This window comes from Aquila chrysaetos, chromosome 20 (assembly GCF_900496995.4).
Source record: "Aquila chrysaetos chrysaetos chromosome 20, bAquChr1.4, whole genome shotgun sequence".
In the NCBI taxonomy this organism is placed as follows: domain Eukaryota; kingdom Metazoa; phylum Chordata; class Aves; order Accipitriformes; family Accipitridae; genus Aquila; species Aquila chrysaetos.
In genome coordinates this window covers 5628561-5655032 of record NC_044023.1, presented here as the reverse complement: position 1 = coordinate 5655032, position 26472 = coordinate 5628561, and the positions used below count along the sequence as shown (strand labels likewise).

Sequence of the window (26472 nt, the reverse complement as noted above, 5' to 3'; positions counted from 1 at the left end):
TCATGTGAGTGCAGGTTTATTTTCTGTGATTACCTGTTTAAAAAACCCCAAACACCTGTGTCGGGTGCTGTGCCCAGGTGTTGGCAGTGGGGATGTCTCTGTGGGAAGAGGCCAGTTCCAGCTGGTTCTGCAAGAGACCTGCTACAGGGCACAGCTGAGCCTGTTAGCAAAGCTGGTGATGCCTCCAGGAGAGCATGTTTGGGAAGGGGCAAACAGCCACACAGATAGCGAGGATGAGGAAAAAAAGAGGGAGAAACAGCCCCACGAACACCTGAACCAGAGCAGGAGGTGAACAGGTGACGGAGCAGGTATCCACACTGCAGTCCGTGGGGAGGACCGCGCCAGAGCAGGTTTATCCCGAAGGACTGCAGCCCGTGGGCAGGACCCACGCTGGAGCAGGGGAGAGGAGCTGCTGTGGACTGACCACCCCCAGCATTCCCCTGCTGGTGGGGGCAGGGGAAGGGTGGGGGAGTCAGGAATGAAGGAGTGAAGTTGGGCCTGGGAAGAGGGTGGGTGAGGACAAGGAGTTTTGTATTTGTTTCTCACCACCCAACTCTGTTTTAACTGGCAACAAATTAAATTAGTTTCCCCAAGAGAAGTCTGTTTTGCTGGGATGGTAATTGGTAAGCGATCTCCCTGTCTTTATCGCAACCATAAGTATTTTCATTTTATTCTCCTCTTCCCGCCCCCATTGAGGAGGTGGAGTGAGGGAGTGGCTGGGAGGGGGTCTGGCAGCCAGTAAAGGTCAACCCACCACAACACCAAAACCATCTTTTGACTTTTGATCTCCATACAGTTAATGTGGAGTCATTAAAAAAAAAATATTGCCAGAATTCCACTTTTTGATGCGTAGCTGTATGTATGAAGATTATCCAAGCATTGATAAGCGTGACTTGTTAGTAGCAAAAGTTCAAAGACATACAGCAACTGTTTTTGTATCTGGGGATAGTAAAATAAGGCAGCAAGATGTGCTAGAGGACAGACTTGTGCTGCTTGTAAGAAGAGAGTCCTCAATTAATTAAGGCTATCCAGATTCTTTGTCCGTGACACACCTTAATTATTGCCATAAAATTTTTTGCATAAATACTTACTTTTATATTCTGGATGCAAAACATTTGTCAAATATGTTCATAAATGTGCACAGCAGATCATTCCGGATAGACTGATAAACTGCTCGTTGCTTGGTAGTTCGTGACAAAGCTAGATGAAAAATTAGAGGTTAGAGGCTGTATGAAAGTTTACTGTAAAACAGAATGAACGCTTATATGTCAGATTGACTTGCATTTTTTTATTTAGCTACTAACAAGATGATAAAGTTTCAGGTTTGTTTATGATGCTATTCTGACTAAAATTGCTTGAATGGCTATAATGCTTAAAATTGTTTTTTCTGGAAACATGGTGTTCAGGATCACCTGTTTCACTTTAAGCAGTTTTCTTTAGGGGTAAGGTTTAGGGGTGAGCAGTTTTCTTTATGGCGGTAGGAATCCTGATCAGCTTAGCTTAGTGTTGAATTTTGACGGTCTTTTTTTTTCTTGAAAGAGAGAAGGCAGAGGAAAGGCATTAAAATACGTGCATCTCCCTGCCTCCCTCTATCCCAAATTGAGCTTAGTACTCACTAGACTCTTGTAGTGTGAGGAGGGGCATTATAAACATCTTTTTGACTGCTTCAAACTCTTTACTGCCCACAAACCTGGAATTAAGCTACCTTCAACTCTGTTCTAGCTCTCCTTTCTCTCTCACAAGTATTTTCGGTCATTTTCATGGGTCTTGCATCTATGGTTCACTTCATAACTGTTTGACTGAGATCACAGCTGCAGCTCCTCTAGCTTTCCACTTTCTGATACCTCCTCTTCCTTCCTCATAGGGGACCTTGTATTTTCTGAAAAGGATGCCATATGTTTAGCTCTTTGTCTATCAATACTTGCTCATTCTGTTTGAAGCAGATGAAATATTTCTTGAAGAGTAAGTCTAAGAACTAAAGCTGAAAAGGGCATATTGTCATGCTTATGGAACACGAGAGGTGCGAGAGGTTTGAGTTTGAGGGTTTTTCTTTTTTTCGGATCATTGTGTAAGACCTAATGTGACTAGCTTTTACAAAATTGTATTCTACAATCTCATTTCTCATTTATTTGTATTCAAAGTAAGTACTTATGATACTTATGTAAAAGACTGTGTAAAAATAACTCCAGAACACACAGTAATTTAACCAGCATAGTGTTCCAGGCTTGAATGCATTGATAGCCTTGAACCATCATTCCAAGAATAAGGGAGTGGCTCTTTCAGCAGGTTTATTTGGGAAGTCTGAATATGATGATTTTGGAGCTGATTCTCATGATCATTTCATTGCCAACTGTTTTATTGATAGATATGCCTAGTTTGCTTATTGATAGTCCCGAACTCCATTGTCTTCATCTTGTGTTAGAAGAAGTTACAACCTTTTCTTGTTCATATAAATAGCATATTAAAATGGATGTTTCCTATACCTATGGTTTTCTGCTTACTTTGGAACACATTTAGTGAAAAAACCTAAACACAAATCTAGTCATTTTATGCTTATCAGCTGTGCATGATTATCTTCCTAGAATAAGTATTTTCAGGTCTGGAAATACATGTCTTTCTGTTGGATCTGGTGTCTGTATTTCATTTTTCCAGGCAGGATCAGAACCAATGTTAATGCATAGTTGAAAGATGGTGCATCTTTTCATCTCAAAATTGTTTGATAAGAACAGTAGATGATTCCATCTGTGCTTAACCTGCTTCAGCAAAACAGATGTGTAATCAGGTTCAGAGAAATTAACAAATTGCTGATCAAAATGGAGTACGTGGAAATCTGTTTTCCTAAGTCATGCAAATTTAGTGGTCTTGTAGATAAACAAACACAAGTAGATGGAAATTCTTTTTTCATCCCATCTTACCTACTTTTGGTAAAACAAGTGAAAAACATTTTTTCTGATAATACGTTGCAATAGAAAACAATTCTGGTTTTCTTTGTGGATGTTCCTCTATCAGATCTAGTCTTGATAAATGCAGGTATCTTTATTGAGAGCGCTTTTATAAAACGCTCATTTACAAGCAGAAATGCGGTCAAGACAATGCTAGCTTGCAAAGTCTCAGTTTCAGTCCATCTAGTCAGTGTTTTCCCCAAGTGAGATTCAAATGTTTCAAGTTTTGCATACAGTTAGGAATGGAGCTTAGTTGCTTAAAAGCAGCATTCAACTGCAACAGGAGACCTTTTTTTTTTTTCTTTTTCTTCTTGGGATCCTTGTTCATTGCACATTGGCCATTTTACACAGTATGAGACATGGCTGCGCACACACGAGCCGCCTTGACGCGCAATTCTCATCTAGCAGATACTGGAATAGTTTGGACACGCTTCCTTATCTTATGGCTGCTTATAGATGGCTTTGGTTGTTAGCACCAGACTTTCCTTTTTGAGGGCTTCTGCTATAGTTATTTCCTGCAGGGGAAAAAAGTATTTCCACTTCTGTCTGTGTTTTGGGGGTTGGGTTTTTTTTCATATTTGAAGAATACTAGTTCTTTCGGAAAGGATTGTGGTGTTAGTTGTTTAGGGTGGGGGTTTTTGTTAGGTGGGGTTTTTTGTTTTGGGTTTTTTTGTTTCCTGGTGGTGGTGGTGTGGGGGTTTTTAGTGTCTATGGTAATTTTCCTCTTTTAAAGTAATTTTGCAGGTGGATTTTATCATTAATTGCTTTAGTCCTTTTTGGAGTGCAGATAATGAATATTTATATCCCCCCATCTAATATAGATACCTGGGTAAATTTTAGTGATTGGAATATCAAAAATATTAAAAGTGCTTTTCTGTTGTGGTGAATCATTGTTGCTAACTCTTTAGAACCAGTAAGTTAGCTGCTGGTAGAAAACTAACTTTTTCACCTCTCTGTTACTTTAAATCTAAAACTTTGAATTTATTATATGATTGGAATAAATGATCCCTGCTGCACATAATGAATCCTCTTATCTATAGCATTGGGTTCCATCAGAAAATGGACCCCTTAGCAGAGTGAGCCTAAACTTTAGAAATAAAAAGTTATTCAATTTAAATAGCAACAGTTAACGCTACTTTTTGATATAAATATTTTAAAGCTTGTACAAACTGGATTAATGTTCCTCTAGGGTAATTAAATGAAAATTTGGTAACTTATTAATCTCTCTCTCTCTTTCTTTCTCTTTCTTCTTTCTCACACTCTTCCTCTTTCCAAACTTATTAATCTTTCTCTCCCCCCCTTTCTCTCCCCCCCTTCTCTCTCCCCCACCCCATTCTCTTTCTTTCTCACTCTCTTCCCCTCTCCTCCCAAAAATATGCCTTTACAGAAACATAAGGTAGATCTTTTCTACAAACTGCGGCATGTGATGAATGAACTCATAGACCTACGCAGACAGCTGCTGTCAGGGCACTTGACACAGGATCAGGTGCGAGAGGTGAAGAGGCACCTCACAGTGAGGCTGGACTGGGGCAATGAGTAAGTACAGGTACCAGCTGGGTACTGTTTGTTCTAATTCTTTTTAATTAGCTTTTATTAAATAAAAAAACCCAAACCAAACCCAACTGTTTCCTTTCAATAGTATTTGTACATAGGTAGAACATTTCATTGTTTGGAAATCAAATGTAACTTTTTACAGTGAGTTTATTGCACAGTTCGTCTACTATGACTATAGAGTGAGCTGTTTGCTTATTAGTAGGCCTTTTCTAAGGCTATCTGCACTTTTAAAAGATTTAGGTCAATTTACTTTGTATCAATATAGTGACTATTAGGCCTGGCAGGATGTGTTCATAGATACTAAAAACCCGTTTGTTGATTGAAGTGTTTTATTGGTTGGTGCAATAACTAGAGTCTCACTGTCAACAGTGACATTAGAGCTGAGGCTGTGATATTTAGATGTTTTATGCAATTATAATACATAATCCATGTATTTAGCTGTTGATGACATTTCTCAGAGGATTAGACTCTCCTTGGTCAGCTCCACAGTGAATTTGTGGAGAGGTTTTTTTTAGAGCCAAAGACGACTGCAATTCAGATAGAAGCTGAAATGGTAATAAATTGCCATTAGACAAAAACTAGCCCTTCACCAGAATTGGTTTTATTCTGAGATAATACTGTATCAGACAGGTAAGTTTTGCATGACACGCATATGATCTTTTCAAAGGAAATATCACCCTCCTCAGGCATATAGCAACTCCCTTACAACTACGAGTAGGATTAGTGCTAATTAACATATGGGAGGGGGGAATTCTGTAAGTTGACAGCTAAGGAAGAAAGTCAAATGTTTTTCAATAACATATCTGTGTTATGACTCTATTTCTTGGTCACCTACTTCAGGACTCCCTCTGAGAGAGGTACTTGAATACATTCATGAAGATTTTGCTAGCCCCCATGCTACATTTCATTTCTCTCTTGCTGAAAGAAAGCTCAGAAGGACATAGACTAATAGATTGCATCAAGTCATTGTTCTGCAGTGCAGCTACAGATCTTTTCTATTGTCATTCCCAGCAGAGTAAATGGGAACCAAGAGACCATTTTTGAACATTATGCCTAGACATTTTTGCTCAAAGAGTGTATGGATGAAATTAGCAATAGGAAGCTGCAAAAATGTTGTAAGAAAAAAGATGAGGAGAGTAGACAGCAATGCAGCAATGTAGAGAATAGGTTGTTCAATAAGGTGGCTATAGACAACTTTTTTTTTTTTAACGTAAAATCATTAAATATGAAGTACATTAAAACTATAAAGGTAAATCTAATGCATGACAATTATGGAGAAGCAGCAGTGAAATCAGTAAAATTAAATATGTTCCTGATTAAATTAATCTGCTCAGGATGCTTGTTTAGGAAAAATTTTTCTGTGTTTCTGACTACATAAAAACAGGTACTGACTTCCCTAGAGAAAAAGGTAAATGATATTAGAGACACATGCTTAAACAGAGGGTATCAATAAAGAAACTGCATAAAAAGGCATATGATTGAAAAGGTGTTTAATTAAATCTGTACACTATGCAGTATTTAAATATAAATGTCTGGGAGTTTGGAAGGTCTTTCTGCAACATCACTCTTTCCGTAGAATTTCTGGAAGAGTTCTGTCACTTTCTTCTATCTTGCCTCTCTGAGAGTTTTATCGTGAAACTCATGACCACCTGTCTTATTCTGTTAAAAAACCCTAATGATTTTCATATACATAGTCACACAGTACTGCCCTTTCTCAAATAATGTAAAGATGTTCTTTGCTTATTCTGTCATACTTGAGATTTGCAAATAAAATAAATGAAAAATGTTGTTAATAACATGCATTAATGTTAACTGAGAAGCTTAAATACATGCAATTTGAGCAAATCTGTAATTATTCAAGATAGTACAATCTAATAGGAGTCATTTCATGACCAAGTAGCTTTCAGGAAACAATCTTACACATCTGTTAAGTAGCATGTATGCTTATGTAGTGTAAAGCTACTTTTATCCTGACTTCGATCATTATTGCATTGTATTATTTGGGAAGGAGTGATGCAAATGTGAAATCCACACTTCCTGTCACCACCAGTTAGTTTTTGTAGGGGTTTTTTTCGGTTTGTTGAACTGGTACCATTTTCCCTTAAATACACTGGCAGTGGTTCTGGTAGTCTTCCCTTGTGTTTTGTAGAAGTTGGTGGAAGTCAAGGGACAGATACACTCCTTGGATTAGTAGTTACAGATTTTTTTTTTTTGTGAAAGAAGTAATTTAGACTGTTTTCAGAACTACTACAGTGAACTTTTTTTGCATATTTTTGTATGCTTAGTCTAAATATTACGAAGTTTTGCTCTGTAGTTTGGTCTATTAAAAATGTAGGAATACAATTTTTTTACAATTATTGCTGCTAACCTTTTGTATTGTTGCTAGTCGTTCTTATAATGCAATACTGATTTCCACTTATTGTAGCGATTTAATTTTCTGTTGCTTACAAATTCTTTCTCCCCAGTACAAAAATATGGTCCTGGATGCAATCTTTTTATCATGCTTTGTTACTTCTTCCAGTTACCCACAGTTAGCTGGTTTTTGCATGCATACAGTGACTGGTATTTCTGCTTGTATAGGTTTCTGTATTTCCCAATTGCTCAAAAGAGCAGAATTTACTACCTTCAGATAAGCATCTTTTTGGTTTTAGACTTTAAGTTTTAAGCATCCTTCTGCGTATTTTTGCACAGCTGTAATCTCATATACTGTCCTTTTTTCCTGCATATCTTGCTAGGTTTTATACAGAATATTAAAAATACTTGTGTGTTTTAAAAATGTTTCACTCTGATACAATTTATTAGAATATACACCTATTGAAGTCTGAAATGCTATTGGAAGTGTCCAATGGACTGTAAATAACAAGAAAAAAGTTGTAGAGTAGGAAACAAACATACAGCTGAAGTCTGCGATTTATGATCTTATTTTAAATCAAGTTATAAAGTGAAATCTGCAGTTTTTCATCTCATTTTAAATCACATTGCAAGTAAAATACGAACTTGATTTTGAAATATTTGTTTAGATTTTTTTAAATGAATGGGTAAGTTTTTCAACTTTTGCTAGTGCTTAGAGTGTGGGAAACCAGAATTACACTTTTTTACTAACAAAAACTGTTTCATTCTAGAGTCTTTTGCAAAAACAGATGAAGGAATCTGCCTTACAGAGCTTCTATTTGAAATGTGAATCCTTTGCTGCTGCTCCAGAGCAAAAAATTAATTGCAGCAGCATGTGCATACCTGATTTACCAAAAAGGCAGATGAAGATTTCTTCAAAGTAATTTAACTTAAAAATCAGAGGTCATCTTAAATGATCTTCAGGATTGATTCTTTCAGATTAATATAACACCTGTCAGGACATTAACAGAAAGCATCCAAGTTTCTGAGCACAATCACTTTCCCTTTTATACTGAGGGAAGATACTTCCTTCCCTGTAAATGTGGGAGAGATACTCTGTTTAGGCTCAGAAACCGAGTAGGGGAGGGGGACCTACCAATACTTTGAGATTTTGGACAGATAAAATACATAAACAAGATGAGTTTGTAGGCTTGTGTTACTTTTTAGTCAAAGGTTATTCTTTTTCACATAAAATGTTATTAAAATCATTGCATGAAAAGAAATCTTCCAAATAGTTGCCATAAATTGTGCACAGAAAGATCCAGAGATAGCCAAAAGTTACAAATGCATGTTTAAAAAGAAAAAACAGGGGAAAGCAAATGTTAAAAATAAAACTTTCACACTGTCATGCAAATAAAATTAAACATTGTTTTGAAGTCATGGTCCTTCTCTTACCTCAAAATTGCAGTCGGAAAGCCAGTGGCAGTTGCAATGTTAGTACCTACTAACATGCGTAACACTGTGAAAGGAGTAGTGTGATCCAATAAAGTAAGCATAGTCTTAAAACTCAAAAAGTCCTAGATTTCAGTGCTCACATCCTTAGAAGATTATTTTTGGACTTTGAGTGACTTACCCGCTTGTCATATTTTTCTTGACATAAAAGGAATAATAATGACTTCCTGGTAGTGTTCCAACTATTAGCTTAGAATTCGTAAAATGCATTTGGATATATGTATTAAATGTACATACAGGGTCATAGTATCTGTAAATCAGTTTGAGAAATAAAGAAACTCTTATTACAGTAGTTGTCATTGTTGCATCAAAGGTGATCAAAATAGGAGTGAACAATTTAAACAACCATAATAAAATGCCTTTAAGAAGCTTGCAGAAAGAATAGTTGCCATTTCTGTCTAAATATATAATATTTTTTTTCTCTCCTGAATATACTTGTAGTAATGATTGAATAGGGATTAAAACTGCAGGGAACCCTCTTGGATGTCAGTCTTTGAGGAAAGCCTTAATAACCTCTCTCTGTAGTCTGATACTTCCATGCTCAGAAGTATTTTCTGCCATTCCCTTTAATCAGTTCCTTACTAGGATTACTTCATCTCATCATGTTCATTTTAAGAAATAATTTCCTGTGTAGCATTACATCAGTGCTTTACTAATTTCTTTATAGATTACAGTCTCTGCAGTTTCTTTGTATACAAAATAATTCTGTCAAAGAAAAGTATCGAGTTGTATTAGCACAGTCTCATTTTCACAAACATGTTTTTCATATATTTAATTTTCCATGGATTTCTGTATTGTATTTCGTTCAAAGTCTTTTTAAAGTCTTCACATAGTTTGTGAATAACTGCCAGGATAATTTCCTTTCCCTTCACCACCCTTATAAATGTATCTGTGTAAGAGAACTATGAATGATACTAAATGAGGCTTTGATATAGTGAGAGAAGGAATACAAGGAAAATTGGTGGCTGCAAAATTAAAGCTGAAAAGAGTCAAGGTAAAGTGGACATCTTTGGAGCAAAGGGGATGAGATCTTGCATACTCTAGAGGTGTGATGAGTTCTCCCAATTTGTTCTTCAAGATTGGATGTATATCTTAAAAGACTTTTTTTTAGTCAAATGACCTATTTCTACAAGGTTCTTCTAGGAAAAGTTGTTATGACTTGCGGTTTTATGAATTTTAAATGGTTTAGCATTTGTATTGTAAATAAATGAAAGTATTATAAATTAGGATCACTCTTTGAAATTACCGTTAAAACCAAGCTGATTTGCTCTAGAAGCCCAGTTAACCTGAAGTAGAGTTGTATGTTCATCCCTTTCAGTATTAAAAATGCTAGTATTTTTGTATATTAGCTTGTCTTCATGTTACTTGAGGGAAAAGTATCTAGAAATTTTGGGTGGTGGATTTTTATTTTTTCCCCAAAGAAAGGAAAGTTCTAAAGACTTCTGTGTAGAAGAGGAGGAATATCTAAATGTCAGCTGCAGTTATCGCAGGCATATGCTATCAAGAGGTAATTGATAGGCTTGGGGATATTTTGTAGGTATACTTGGGAAATATTTTTGAAAGGTAGTTCAGTGTTAAGGCAGAATAAAAAATCATATGGATTTGCCTTGTAAGAAAAAGTATTGTGGAGAGAGGAACTGTCAAATAAGCAAAACAGCACATTATCTAATTTTTATGCGTGCTATGTTTTGGAGAAATACTGCTTGGCAGCTGGTGCTCTTACATTCCCACAGTATTTGATAATAGAGAGTGAAAGTGGGCCACTGACTACCATTGCCATTTCAAGCATTATGTTGTCAGTCCTTCGTAGACAAAAAATAATTGATACAAATTAAATGCATAAACCTGAACTTCCACCTGCACAATAAATGACAGCATGTTAGTACAAAAGCAAAAAACACCTTTATTTTCTGGGAGCAAGTATTGTGCAGGATTAACATAGTATTAGAGAATGAGAATCTTCTGGGCTGGAAATCCATGGTGTTAAGGGATTTAACTAAAAATAGGATATCAGATAAATTTCACAGGGATGCTACTGCAGTTGTGTTGAGCATTATTAAGTAGAAGATAATACCTTTGTCGTGTATTGAGTAATGAGTCCAACCACTGTTTGACCTCAGTTCTCTAGAGAGTTGAAATTATGAGAATAGAACAATATCAGCCTATGATTAGCTTTGGCAGTTTTTTCTGTAAAACTTTAATAGTGCTTTGTCACTGCATTGAAACTGTAATGCACTTACAAGTGGTATTGATAAAGTTCTTAGGAAATCATTTGTTAATATCTGTATGTTGAAGAGAGATTCCTTTAAGAATGTACTTTAGGGGTGGGTGTGTGTACACATGAATGACGGTATTTTGGAGGTGGTTTGGATATTCAAATTCAGGCAAACTTCTGTGAATGAATAGGATAAGCATTAATTTTAAAAAAAAAAAACTTTGAAGTGGACTCTTTGCATATTACTGTTTTTACCTGTTACTTTTTTTTCTATTACATTTTTGGACTTTCTATTATAAATAGGCTCAAATGGTAGCTGCAGGTAAGGATTACCTAGTACATTCGTATTTTAATCTTTTTCTATTTGGTAAATAGATACAGTAATTGTCATCTTCGCAGCTGCAGTTTTCACATACTGGTTTTGGGCCATGGATAACTTGTGTTTGATAGGTTTAATCAAAACAAAGTGTGCTAAAGGTGTATAACCATCACTTTCACAGTTTAGCCTTAGAATTTAGAAGCTGGTGTTTGGCATGAAAACTGTATTGAAGAAGGAACATTGTTCTTTTTTCCATTGAAAGTATAATTGATTTTGGCAAAGAGCTGGAAATTCCAGTTTGTCAGTACAATATTTTAATGGCAATTATAGTACTACCTAACAATTGTTTGCCAGCAAGTGGAGCAGGACTGAGCTATATTTTTGAGATGTGATAGTTTAGGAATATAATTAAAGAAGGAAAACCTGATAGAGCAAAGTTTCAAACAGAATTATGGAATTGGGAAACTTACGGGAAATGATTAAAAGTGCAACGGTCAGCAAAGGTAACTGGGCTTCTTACAAACCACGGGTTCTTCCTTGCTGTTGTTTTCAGTTAATTGCTGAGGAAGAGACCATATTGCCTGGAGGCTTCTGTTTATTGCACCATACAAATATTCTGTGGTACCTGAGAGGTTTTTTCAAATAAAATTTTTCATTTGCCGTCAGGAACAAGTCTGTGCAGAATGTTTCCCTCTCTGATTACAAAATTAAATTGACTTTTGCTTTTCTTTTTATAGTTAGTGACAGAAAGAGTACAGAGGTAGTCTGTGAGGGCACCTCTTCTGAATTTTTTTTAAGACTATTAAGAATTTAAATATAAAATCTCTGTAAATGAAGTATCAAAGTTACATAAGATGAAAGCAGGAAAATGGTTCATTCGTGTTTCTTTAATTTTACTCCTAATGTGTGTATTTAGAACAGCTTTTTATTGTAATGCTTGGAACTCTTTATGCCTCAGAACCTGAAGATCTATAGAGCAAAAGTTGGGTTTTGACACCTTTTAGGTTGTCTTGTTCTGCAGTCTACAATTATTAATTAATTGATAATAGTTGTTCATTTATTTGTCTGGATGCAAAATAACCTTATTCTGTCTACTATTCACATGCAGCTGTGACCTGAATTGCCTCCCTTACTACAGAAATTCTTATTTTTTTTAAAAAAATACTTTATATATTTGATTTGAGCCAAAATTTTATTTCAGTGCAGAGAAATTAAAAGGTTTTTTTGCATTTGTGTTACAGATTAAAATTCTTGTTGATATTGCAGTTATTGTTTATTATTAAAAAAATATTATGTTTGTATAGTGATAAAGTTGGGAGTTTAGCTGCATGAACACCAGGAATTTCAAAGCAGCTTCCTAAGGCACAGTATCTATTTGCACATATAAACAGGGTTACTAACAGAACTTTTTCAATATATAGTGAAGAAACCTACTCAAATACTGCAGCAGAAACCAGAGTACTAACTTTATTTGCCTACTACGTTTCCATGTATGAAATTAACTTGCTCTCCATACTGCACCAACATAATGGCCAAAAGCTTCAACTAGCATTAATTGCTATAGCTCCACTGAAGTCAGTGAACAAAAAGTAACAAGTTCACAGTGTTTTTTTGTTTGATATTTGCCTTTAATTTTATTTAGAAGGATTATCTGTTTAATGATTAACAATTGCAAAAAGACTTAGAGTAGTTTAGAATTTCTTGTGTCCTTGCCCTTGAGTAAGCATATGTGGTAGATAATAGTGAACACTTGAATGTATTATACTTACCATTGTTCATTCCTTCTCTTTTGCAGACATTTGGGCCTAGATTTAGTTCCTCGGAAGGACTTTGAGGTTGTGGATTCAGATCAGATCAGTGTTTCAGATCTTTATAAAATGGTAAGAAATCTCACTTGGGGAGAGAAAGAAGGGAAAAACTTTTTATTCTTTTGTCTTACATATTTTCTTGATTAGCATAGTCTCATAAGCTGAATGTCTTTTTCATTTGCACCCTAACCACCGGAATAGTCGGTGTCTCTAGTACCCTGAGTTTAGTGAATGAACCAACTTTCTTTTGGAAGTGGCATACTTATGTACATTTCAGTTTCAATTTACAAAGTAACATGGTATGAAAACTGGAGAAGGTGAGTTTGAATGTTGTTTCTTTCTACAGTTTTCTTGTTTTTAAAATCTACTGTTTCAGAAGCAGCAAAAGAAGTTCTAAAAAAACAGATCCATCATATACAGGCAATGGGAATCCCTTTAAACTTTGGTCTTTGTTTCTAAAATCAATATACTAGCATTAAATGAAGTAGCAATAATCTTTTTTTATGTATTTGTAGAATTAAAGAAAAATAGGACTGGAAAATCTTAAGAGGTCATCCAGTCCATTCTCCTGCTTCATGTCAGGATCAAGTGTCTCTGTCATTTATGACAATTTCTTCTGTTTCTAAAAACCTCCAGTGGTTAAGACTCCACAGCCTACCGAGGCAAACTTTTTGCTCAGTTCACTGTTCTTACAGTTTGGAAGTTTTATTAATAACACATAGAGATTTCTTGCTGTAGGTTAAGCTTCACATCTTCCTGTCGTGTCCACAGAGAAACAGATTACTCCTGCCTGTTTGCACTACCCTACTTGAAGACTTGTTAAGTCCCATTCAGTCTTCCTTTCCTTAGGCTAAAGAACCCCATTTCTTTCAGTTTTTCTTTATAGGTCAGGTTTTCTAGACCTCTGGTTCCTGCATGTATTCTGCAGATATTATATTACCTAATCTGCAGTTTGCCACTGCCTTTTGCAAGTATACTGTTGAATTCTGTCAGATGGGAAATAATACAAAATCTTGGAAGCTCCAGAGATCAACTGTGGTGATATCTTGCAGAGGTCTATTCATCTGAAAGCACCATGAGCCAGGCAGATGTCCTGGCAAATGTTATTGATGTATAATGAAGAAGGCTAACAGATTGACATGCTTTTGGGTTACTTGATCATTACTTTGAACAGCAATTATTAACTTGCTGGGAGAAATAGAATTGCCTCCTGTCATAGGATCTAGCGTTGATCAGCCTACCTCTTCCATTAATTAGAGCTTCTAAAGCCTGGAGTTCATCAACAGTTTGTGTGAGTCCAGAAAGTCCATGAGAGCCACTGTTTGATTCTTTCAGTAGAGTCTGCAGATGCAGATGAAGAATACTTAAGTAAAAAGTCTGCTTCTAGGAGTTGCATAGATAATAAACATCTTTGCCTCGTTTCAAAGATTTTTGAGCTCACAGAAAAGGGGAGGAAGTAGGGAGACCAGTGAATAAGTTAATTTAAGCAAAACTGATCCTTGCACATTAAGGCCATCTCTGTTTTGTGGCAATGTCCCTTAGAAAATGTATGTGGTGCATTTGAGTAAGAATGTTAGAATTTTCAGGAAAAGTAGTACAATTCCTTCATTGCAGACTTCCAAATTCTATCATTATTAGTCACTAGTACAGTCATATTAGTACATAGCAAAGTTAAAGTTGTTTTAGAAATGTGAGTTGTGCTATTAATGAACTGTAAAGCCACTAATGCATTTCACAATTTAACTGCATTTGGATTCTTTGTTAGTAGGACTATGTAATACAGTTAGCTTTGTATTGGATCATGATGTAACTGTGAAGGGAGAAACAGCATGTAATGTTCAGCAAAAAGTGAATGAAGACCTTTTCTGAGATGCTACTTTAATAAAAAATAAAAAAACCAAAACAAAACAAAAAAACCAAATAAAAACCCCAAAGAAAACACCAGAAAACCCCCAGCAATTGCTTTAGTACAACTTCTTAGCTTAACATCTTCCAAAGAAAATAGTGAGGTTTTACATAAATATTATTACAGTTTCACTCACTTCTAGTAAACTTTGAATTCCCTACTTTAAAATGTTTTTTACTTTCAGCTATCTAAGACTAGGGAGATAGGTCAGTGTCTAGGTGGGGTTTTTTGATATGCAAGATGTACTTCTCCCTAAAACAAAGGCACGTTTTGTAAGCAGGCTATATGCTGTTGCTGTTTTGGATTATTTGCACCATATAACAGTGGATTTTGTGGAAAGAAAAATTGTTACATAAGAAATATTGAAGCACATCACTCTATAGTACTAATTTTTAGTGTTTGTTCCTGATTTGCCATAGTTGGAAGGGGAGTTTGGTGCTATTACAGCAGAATTTCCCTTCAAATACAGTATAGAAATAAGTCAGTACAAAATGAAATCAGTAATGACTCAGAGAATGCAAGATAAGTTGCTAACACGATTGCTTTATTAATCTCTGTTTCATTCTGCAGGTTTTTTTACTCTGAATACTTGTGGGACAGCAAATAGCTAATACTTAATTGTCAGGGTAGTCTGATTATGTCACCCATCTTAGTCCTGAAGAAAATGTCCACAGCACAGTTCGCTGCTCAGTTCTGTGCTGGTATCAGGACATGAGCATTAGTCAGTTCACACTTCACTCTTGCTTTAGTTTGTGGATTCAAGAAGACAGTGCTCTCTAATCACATCTAATTCATAGTCAGAAGGCAATTTCAGGAACCAAAACAGCTGAAAACCTGTTATTTTTTTTTAACTTAAATTTGGCAGAAATTGAAGGAGTGGGCTATTGGTGTGTGTGGGGGGTGTCTTTTGTTGTTTTAGGGGTTTTTTTTTAACATGATTTTGGGTTTGTTCTTATTATTTAACAAAAACCCAGGGAGAGAATCCTCCTTACTCCTGGCAAAATACTTAATGGGTTCTCAAATGGAGCAGTAAGGTTTTACATTGTAAAATAATTTTGCAGGAGTAGTTGTGAGAGCCCAATTACTTTCTCATATTTGCAGGATTGTAGAATGTTAAATGTAACATAGAAAACAGCGTCGTATTAGTAGAACAACGGATGAGGTAACACATTAGACTTTCCTATCTGTGACAATTCAGGCATTTTATACAGTCATTAGACTTAGCATTACTTTTCTTGATAAATTTTAAATTTCAAAATTTTAGCATCTTTTTTAGCTCTTAAGTATGTTTGTGAGTACTGTATGACTACTGTATTCCTCTCTTTGTCAGAACTGTTGCGCTTTGAGGCCTTGTACATCCTGTTTCTCCACGTTACTCATTATGAAGCTAAATACTAGTGGCCTCAGGATGCGCAGCATTGGTCAGAAATTGTTGCTTTACTCCTGAAGGAAACCAAATTGCCTTTTCCTTATGACAATGTTTATGATTTTTAACTAATATGATGGAACACTTTTTGAAAATTTACATTACTTTGGAAATTGTGGGAAAATATGTCGTCAGAATTCTGCCACAGAGCTCAGTGCTGGAGTTGCTACTAGACTGAAGCTGTCATTTAGCAACACAAGTCCAGCAGAATGTCAGAAACACTTGGATAGCACTTTTTAGTGAAAGGGGTTACAAGACACAAATGTCTGGAGGCATTTGCAAAAATCAGAAATGTTCAAACCGAGTGATTAAATATTTAGCTTTTCTATAAATTTATTGAATTGTGTATGTGTCTTCAGGATGAATTTAAGATGTGCATGAAAGGCACAACCATTGGCTATGTTACTGCTAGATCTTAGCCATCTCTTTTAACCATCTGAAAAAGATACCACGAGTTTGCCAGAGTTCCTAATAAATAGACAAGTTTCAAATTAATGCTGCTATCACCTCATAATTGCTTATTCTTTATTGAGATGGAAAATGAGATGTTTTCAAGTTATAAAACTTGAAAATAGAGACTTTAATTGCCCAGAACTCTGCTAGAAAAGGAAACCAACTGGACACAAACTGTGCAGGAAGCTCATTAAATCTCTGTGATTAGTTTGTTTGTTTGTTTAACAAAGCAGATTGTCAGAGGACAGATTTGTGTACATTTGGTTCTAAACCCTAGTAAGAAGTCAGTTGAGAATATGAAGATAGAAAGCAGTTTGTTTGAGACTGACTTGGTAATGATAGGATTCACTTATCAAGCATCATTAGGAAAGGAAGGAGGAAGAACAATAAAAACTAATATTGGTAGATAAGATATCATGAGAAGCAAGTTTGATGGGGAAAAAAGAGGTAAGGAGAATTGATAGCTCTTGCAGTAAATTAAAAACAAAACCACAAGATACTCACTAAGAGGCCAAGTTGGATAAGTTAAGAATTCTTCATTGCCTTCAGTCACTAGAGTGAAAGAAAGGGAAATTAAGATTACCAAGAGCAAGTATAGAACAGAAATATAGAAAAGTAGAGTAGTACAAATGGGTAAATAGAAAAATTAGAAAGGCAATGCACAAATTAAGATATAACAAGCAACTATTGTCAATTTATCAAGAAATGGTTTTATATAAATAAACTGGTAGTAAATGGGAAACTAAAGAAAAGTTTTTATACTGGGGCAAACCAATTGGCATGTGATGCAAGGAAATAACGTGGCATTTAATGTCCTTTGCATCCCTCTCAAGCTCTGGTAAGGTGGTAAACTGTGTCAAATTGGTAACAATACCGGCGGAAAAGTGAAAGGATTTGCACCTGAACGGGGAGGGGGGGAGTTTATAAAGTAGGTATCAGTTCCAGGGGGTTTAGAACTATATACATTTCATTTGGGATGTCTAGAGAAGCCATATCAGACATGTTAGTGATAATCATTGGAAAGATGGGTAAGGTTCCAGAATACTGGCAAAGGGCAAGCATACTTTACACCTTTAAAAAGAAGTGATGGAGGAGGAGGAGCTATTAATCATTCTTTCCCAGTAAAAAATGCTGGAACAGAAAAAAAATCCAATTATTTGCAACAAGGAGGTAAGTAATAGTGACTGTGAACTTGTTCAGAATAAGCAATTTTTAAAAGTTCCAATTTAATTCCAGAACATAAATGAGTCTAGTGGATAGAGGAAAAGCAGCTGATGCCATATTTAGATATTCGTAGAGATTTTAAATGTTTTTTTAATTGAAAATCTCCTAAGGTCGTTAGTTCTGTAACACAAAGCTAATTAGAAAACCCGTACTCAAAAAAAAAAAAATGGCAAAGAATGGTTGTCAATAATTTGATTAAATAGAAGGAGGGATGAATCAGCTTAATTTCTTGTGGTTATCCTCCATTTTGTAGTGCTTCATGTTTCCTTAATGACTGGATGATGAAATAGGGAGTATGCTTACTAAATATGCAAATACCACAAAGTTGGAAGTGGTGGTACATAGGAGGAAAGGATCAGAATTCCAAATAATGCAGAGAAATCAAAGAAATTATCTGAAAAGTGTAGGATACAAGTGAGAATCATAAATGCAAGGTTTTAACTTCTGCAGTCAGTTGTTAACTTCTGAAGTACATGTTGGGATGCTACAAGCTTAGGTAGTTTTGTAGGAGAAGATTTGAGTATTATAATGGCATCTCAAGCTGAATTAATTAATCTTTTCATGGATAAGATCAGTGGGCCTAGGTTACAATGACAAGGATTCAGTTTAAGCATCAGAAAGCACTTTGATGAAGAAAGATATACTGAAACGGATCATCTTATCTGTTAAAATTTGCACAACCTTAACAGGTGACTGTCTTTTGGGAAAAATAAAGGTAAAACTGGATAATTTCTTAACAGTCCTATTTTTATATCACCTTGCAAGGCTTTTCAGGTTGGAAGAGGCCTCAGGGGAGATGTAGTCAAACTCCCTGCTCAATGCAAGGTCAATCCTGAATTCAGACCAGGCTGCTCAGAGCTTTGTCCAGTTGGATCTTGAAATTCTTCGAGGAAAAAGATTGGGTCCCTGCTCTAATGCTTGACTGCCTTGATGGGGTTATTTTCTTCCTTGTTGGAAAGTTGGGCTATCCCATGTTGTAGTTTATGACCACGGTTATTTTGTCCTCCTGCTGTGCAGCTCTGTAAGGAGCCTGGCTGTGTCTTCTTGATGATAATAACTTCCTAGTTTTTGGAAGGCTGCCATCAGGTCACCTCCAAACCTTCTCTTCTCCAGACTAGAAAAGCTGCATTCCCTCCAGCTCTTCTCATACCACATGTGCTCCAGCTCCCAGCTGCTTTGGTGGTCCTTTGCTGAATGGGGTGCAGTATTTCAGATGTCATTTACTGAATGCTGAGTAAAAAGGAATAAATGTTATTCTCAATCGACTTGCTACATTCCTGTTAATAGAAACAGTAAATTGTTAAATGTCCTTGATGCCAGAGCGCTCTCCTGACTTATGTTTGGCTTGCTGTTTAGCAGGACCCTGCCAGTCAATTCCCAGCCGATAGCATGGAAGGATTAGCCTGTCCCAGGTGCAGGACTTGTTGTATTTGTCCTTGCTGTACTTCATTTCCTTTTAACCAATTTGTCTGGATTGCCTAGATCCCTCTGAATGAAGGCCTCCTCTTTGAATACATTGACTGCTGCCCCTAATTTAGGATCATCTGCAAATTTATTAGACTGCATAGGTCTCAGGATAGACCTCTGAAGAATACATGCCATCACCCACTGCCTTTTGAGCCTGACAATCCAACTGTTTGTTGGAGTTTTGTTACCAATATAGTTAGTCTACCCGTCCAGATGTAACTTCACAACTTGGGTACAAGGATGCTGTGGAAGACTGTGGTGAAGGCCTTGCTGAACTCAGGGTAGACAACAGCCACTAGTCTTCCCTCATCTACAGATCTAGTCATTTTACCCTGGAGGGTTATCTTGATCGAGCATGATTTACCCTTGGTAAATCCACGTTGGCTATTTTCAGTCACCGTCTCATTCGTGTACCCAAAAATGGCTTCCAAGAGAGCACATACACTTTGGGCACTTCGCCTAGCCAGAGGCAAGGGTGCGTAAAATTAAGTCAGTCAGTGGCTGTCTGTATTGTAATGGCATGGTCCTGAAGCATAAAAGCAGAAAGTTAGTGAAATCTAGTCTTTTGATTGTGAATAATTTAAAACCTGAATTTTGGCCAGTTATTGTTACAGGTTTACCTAAATGTGTGCTCTGTAAGCAGCCGTGTTTGCTGAGGAAACAAGCTCTTTGGACCACCTCTCATATTTCTGTTGCTTGAGTTTATCTCCACTTTTTACTTGGGTTTAGAGATGAATTTTATTCAAAAGAAGTCAGGATACCTTGAGCAGCTTAAATAACTGGTCTTTTCTATGCCAGCTGATTCTGAGTGGTTGCAGGTGACAAAAAGATTAAATAGGCAACTCAGCCACCTAAACTTAGAGGGTTTTAACATTCAGAAGACAGTGCAGTAATTAGACAAACAATGGAGCTGGAGATCATTATTTCTTCTGCTGACAATGTGAAAGAGGACGTTTTTATAACTGTGAATGTAAACAGATGTCAAAATATGCCATTTAACTTAATATCATCTTGATTTAGTCTCATTATGAAGATTATCTCTCCTTTTGTGGTAAAAAGTCTTATTTTTGTTCTGTGTGAAAGACAGTGACATAGTTTAGAAAAAGTATTGCCAAATAAATTTTGTGGACTATCTTTTACTTTCACCTCTTTTGAAGCTACGAGTTTATCAACAGATTCTGCTGGTCCTGCTACAGAGTGTATATGTTTAGTCAGAATAAGATGTTGGGTATGTAATAGAAGGCTAGAATATTTATTAACATGTGGTAGTGTTAATATTTCAGTTTAAAATGCTAATGTTAACATGAATGTGTGTGGAACAGGCGTGGCAGAATCATTAATGATATGGTTTTTAAAGCTCCCTGAAATGTTTTCAATTTAGATTAGTATTTAAATCTCGCTTTGGAGATTAAATGGGTTCAGTGAGTATTGCAGTCCATTTTCTGATTATAACATCTCCTTCTAGCATAAAAGGCTTTAAATACAGGATCATCCTCTAAGTTCCGTTTTGGAGATGTAGCTCTCTATACTGATGCTTCTTTACAGGTGTTGGCCAGCTGAAATTGTAAGAGATTCTTTAACTATTTATCAGGATTTCACTTTCTGATCAGAGCAAAAAGTTTAAACAATGTCTAAAATCCATCCTTCTTTCTAGATGTCTGTGTTCTTTAACAGATACACCTTTTCATAGACAACATACTAGTAGAATAGGATTAGCGTTGAGGTATCTTCCCATTTAGCAAGAGAACACATAGATTATACAGTATAGGGTGATGGACTTTTTGAAAGGAAGATGCTATTAAAGTGTTGGAAATTCTGTCTAGCTTGTGACAGCCATTTACTGTAAAAGCTAAGGTAAACACAACCTGTAAATTCAAGTAGTTAGGCTAAGGAATGGCTTAACTGAGAAAAGCCTTTAGGAAAGCTAGTGGTCTTGTGAGTGATGATATACTGTGAAAAAAGGCTGTGAAAAGTTGGTAATAATCTTGAGCAGTCATACTTTAAAATTACTGTCCTAATGCTACACAAATACGATGTAAATATTTCTTACTTTCAAAAAGGTTTAAATTTTACTATTTTGTATCTCCACAGCATTTGTCAAGTCGACACAGTGTCCAGCAGAGCACATCGCAGGTAAACATCATCTACATATGAATTCTTGTTATCTTTAAGTGTTTGGTAGTATATGTAAAGGTATGATAGAGATTGTTGGGTAAATCCCTACACATAGAACACTTCCTCAGAAGATCCCCAAGTAATTAACTGACTAGGGTCCTTCTGCTTGCATTTAGGTCTCTCTTCCTTAGCTCTAACTGTTGTTCTTAAAAGTTCAACTTCTGTAGTGATACGAAAAGCCTCACTCTGCCCATGTGAGTCTTTTTTCCACTTGCTAATACATGGCTTAGTAGGCTTCTGTTTCACATATCCGTTCTCTAGTAATGTAATCCATTCCTGGTCATGGAATTTGGGTCTAATCTTTCCAGGAGAATTGTGCTTCCACAGGTACCAGTCTTTAAAGGATGAGGATTTACTTGGATTTAATTTAAAATCCAGAACAAAATTCATTTTAAGCTCTGGTTTTTTTTAAGCTAGTACAAATCTCAGTTGGAAGTCTGAAAATTTTAAGATTTTCCTTTGTTAGTACGTACCTGTCTATGCTTTCAGAAGAGACTAGCCTAGTGATCTTAGGATATTCATGCAACCTGTTTACTGAGATCAGCATACAATAGATAAAAAGGGCTATAAAAATTAAAGAATAAGTTTATTTCTATCTATAATCCTTTTTTTTTTTTCCCCTACCCAATTTTTCATGGTTGTAAATAGGTCTTGTTATACTGAGTCAAAATGTAAACCTTTCTGCTATTTGACTTTATTGGTTGCTCATGTTATCAACTGTTGTTAAGATTTCTTTTTGTTATACCTGCAGGGCTTATTAGCCTGTAAAGCCTGGTTCTAAATGACCTCCATTAATGAACTGCAGCTGCTGAAAAGAAATAAAGTAACAGATGTTGTTCTTAAAAATGTTTTGAAGTCCATCTGCTTTAAATGGAAATCATCAAGAACCACCTTTATTATAGTTCATTTTCAGTACCAGTATCAAGACAATATTTGAGAAATAGGATTGACTTGGCTTACTTGATAAAAATAGTTTTCAAATGCATAAACCATTTATCTCATATTTACTTGGTTATTGTGGTTTCTCAAACTATTCAAATTAAAAGAGGAAAAAACGGAGGAAGAAAACTTAATCTAGCATGTATCTCTAAGGTAGAATATATTTGAGATTAAGCTTTTACTTGCTAGAGAAAGGAGAGCAGAATCGCAGTTAAAATTATGGAGTCAGTCACGTGTCCTTTATTTGTGAAGAACTAAAAATAATTTTCATTGTTTTTCATCAGGTGGATACAATTCGTCAGCGTCATGGGGAAGCTTGCCGTATGCCAGTGCCTCATCACTTCTTCCTCAGTCTGAAGAGCTTCACCTACAATACAATTGGAGAAGACACGGATGTCTTTTTTTCTTTGTACGATGTTAGAGAAGGCAAGCAGATCAGGTAGGACTGTATCAAGTAACTAGAAAGCTTCCTAGGAAAAAAAATATGAACAAAGCAAATACATTGGAGAAAAACACTTGAGCTATTCTTGTGACACAACTGAAAGGACAAAGCTGATAAATCATAAGTTGACAGCCCTGCAATGCATACCTGAGAATATCAGTAGTACTAATCATTGCATATGGAATTTGGTGCTTACATATAAGCAAAGCATTAAAGGCACAGAATAGTTGAATTTTGTTTAGGTTTCTGACTTTGCCTCTACAGATTACTGCAGGTCTTAGTGTTTAGTAGCTGCCGCCTTAGGGCTGTTGTTTAAGAAGTACTAATAATGGCAGGGCCACACTGTGCGACTGTTTGAAAAGAGGACTGCTGTGAGGCTCTCGAACTCCCGTCCACGCCTTGACTTACAGGCGTGTTACAATACAGCTTGTTTTTATTGCTCTGTTGCTATTCGTATTCATCCCTATGTCTAGGCTGGACAACTGTGCTGCTCAGTTCGTTCAGGTGGTTGGTACTAATGTTAGCAAATATGAAATGTACTGTGTTTTTCCTCTACAAGCGTGTGTTTTGAAAACATCAGAATATGTAGAAGAGTATTGCGGCATATGCGTTGTTTCTCAGAAATTAATTAAGTGTAGCTTGGTCTGATCTAAAGTGAAGCATGTTTGTGGGGTTTTTTTGGAGTTTTGATTAAGGCATGTCCTGACAGTTGGCACAGACTGCATTTGCTACTGTGGTCAAAACTGTCCTAGTTTTCAGCATGTTAGATTTCAATTTGTTCCAAACTGAGGAAAGAGCCCCAAAATGTTTTTTCTCTCTTTGGAAGAACATAATGAATAATGTTCACCCAAGAAAGTCCAGAGTAGAGTGATAACGGGTTTGTAGCTCTTCAGAATACATCCCACTAAAAAAGTGGTCTGTATTAGAAAGCTCTAATGACTTAATTGTGTCTTATAAATATGTGTCTGCCACTGTTTAGTTAGGCAACTTAAAGATCTTTTTGCAGAATATGGCAAGAATGCCTAATCTGATACTACGTTTTGTTTTTTTCTCCCCCCCCCACTAAGTGAGAAACACTTGTTTTGGTGTAGTTAGGAGGACTTGCTTATAATTCCTTTATTGAGAGAATTAACAGAAAATAGCTGTTAAGAGGAAAAGGTGCAAATGACAAATCAAAACAAAAAAATGTGCACAATTAATTAGCTCCTATCACAGAGCAGTAAAATATCAAATTATTTAGATGAGGAAAGCTGCAGGGAGGAGGAAGGGACAAGCTGCTGCCGCGACTGTGGAAGGCCTCAGAAATTGCTTCAAAAGGAGATGAATTGTCTTGGGCTGCAGTTTGCATAGTATGTAAACATTGAATGGGAAAGCCTTAAGAAGGGGTTTTGCCAGTGGTGAAAAAAAGAAAATAATAGTTATAATGAGAAAAAGTGCAGAGAGTGGTTCAGGCATATTTAAATATATATAATAATGCTTTGATGTGCAAACAGTTGTTATTACTTAGCTCTTCATGTTACACGTCAGTGAACTGCTGCAGTGAAAACAGCATAATTTTTACATTATCTTACACCCCAAAGAGTGGTGGGGAAGAAGTGTGTAATGAGGCTGAGCTCCCTTTTAGAGAAGAAACTTAGAAAACAGACAAACATCCTGCTACAAATTTAGAATGATGTTTTTATATCTACTTTAAAAGATTAAGTTTCTTTCTTCTTCTGTATGCCTCAGGAAATAGTACATTAAGGTAAAAAAAGCAAGCAAAGCTTCTGCACTCTGCATTCTAAATGGAAAGGACAAATTCACTTTTCTGAAATGGTTTTGAGGTTGATAAATTTCCTATCCAAACAGTTCACGCTGGAGGTTGACTGGCTTTCAGTGTTAGTGCTTTGGACATAAAGTAGATTACAAACCTCATTGAACCTGTTGGTTGCAATAGTTACTTCTCAGTTAGGTTAAGTGAAGAATCGGTCAAAATTCCAGTGTTTTTCAAGAGCTGAAGTAATAGCATGTACCAATTATGGATTAACAATCAGAAGGTTGGAGCAGCAGCTGAAATACAGTTTGAGATGTATTCCCAGGTTCTGAATACAAATACGGTACTGTACCATGTTTAATGATTTGCGCTGTCTAAAAATGAGAAGCAGACAAAAGGTGACAGTGGAGAGATATGTATAGCAAGAATAAGAATGCTGCTATCAGAGGGGTAAGACCTAGAGGTAAAAAAAAAAAAAAAGGGAAAAAGTGACTTAATTTTTACTCTTGACAGAATTATAAAAAGACATACTTGTAAGTAAACAGAACTGGATCAGTGAATGTCTGCCTCAATAACTTGTTTTAGCCCACAAAAGAAACAACTTGTCAATCTGAGTATTATGTAATGGCCCAGATCAAAAGGGATGAAAGTCTGTTTGTATGTTTTAAAGTATTTGGGATTTTTTGTTGCAAAAATTGTCCCATACTTCTGCATACAACAGAAGCAACAAAATCTTTGTTACTAAACTTTTAATACCTCCATTTGTTTGCCATGTGGAATTTAGTGGAAAACAATGAGAAAATTGATCTAGTTTTGATTACAGTCAATGGGGAAGTACAGCCCCATTATGAGAAGTACCTAGGGATGAATGATCATGAAATAATAGAGTTGACAGTAACTAGAAAAGGAAAGAAAGAAAATGTTAACGTAGAGATGGTGAACTTCAATAAGGCAGGGGTCAATAAACACCAAAAAAAGATAGGTAAACTGGTATGGAGGAAAAAAAATTGAGAGTTGTCAGTTTCTTAACAATACTATTGAAGAGCACAAACGCAAATTGTTTCAATATGAATGAAATACTAAATATGTGGCAACAGCAGCAAGTCTGTATCACGCATTCTTTGGTGAAATGGAATCTGTAAGGAAATATAAAAAAGGAGAAACTAATGAAAATTGCACAAACAGGGATGGGAAGAGAGAAACTTGTACAAAAAAGGCAATTAGCAAAAGACATGAGCGACAAAAAAAAATAATTCTATAATGCTTTGCCAGCAAAAAATTTTTTTACAAAATCAAGAAATAACTGAACAGATTAAAGGGAACATTAAGCTATCAGCAGGTGTTACCAAGATAGCTGGAGTATTTAATAGCTGTTTTGCCTCAATCTCCCTAAGAAGGTCAGCTGCAATCAGATGACAAATGCAAAAAGTTCTAGAACAAATAAACTATTTATTAGCACTTAGAAGCTAACAAGACAATAAGTAAAAGTCAACATAGATTTGTCAAGCACAAGTCACATCAGAGGCAACTAAATTTGTTCTATTATATGGGAATGTGCCTCATGCCTTAACAGAAGAGAAGCATTAAACTTGATATGGTAAAGCGGGCTGATACAGACTAGATGAAACTACTGTAAAGAGGCAGGAAAACTGGTGGCAAAACTGATACAGAGTATTATCTCTGCTGGAAGGATGCAAAGAGTAGGATTTATTTCTTTTTTTTACATTTTTGCAGCATTATTTTGATGGGCAGAAATAAACTGAATTCAGTAAAGCAGTGAGGTTTAGCTACCTTTACAATAGCTCTTTTTTACTAATAAATGCATAAAATTATGCATAACTTCAAAAATTACACTTTCAAAGGCATGATATAAATTTTTCTGAAAATAAGCTTGAAGAATTCACAAAGTATGAAAAAGGATAAATAACTTTCAGCATGATTTTTTTCTCTAGAAAGTTTATGTTTAAACATGTAAAGGTTTTGTATTCTGCTTGCATCTTAAACCA

General features: G+C 35.9%; 1 protein-coding gene across 19 annotated transcripts in view; it reads left to right on the top strand.

Moving 5' to 3' along the window:
* The window catches only part of DOCK3 (dedicator of cytokinesis 3), a 226279-nt gene that overhangs the window by 67641 nt on the left and 132166 nt on the right, over window positions 1-26472 (top strand). For all 19 annotated transcript variants that reach the window (XM_030043808.2, XM_030043805.2, XM_030043804.2 and 16 more), the window contains 4 exons: window positions 4330-4478; window positions 12669-12753; window positions 21249-21290; window positions 22556-22710. In XM_030043808.2, the coding sequence (XP_029899668.1) occupies window positions 4330-4478; window positions 12669-12753; window positions 21249-21290; window positions 22556-22710 (431 nt within the window). The remainder of the gene's footprint in view (window positions 1-4329; window positions 4479-12668; window positions 12754-21248; window positions 21291-22555; window positions 22711-26472) is intronic.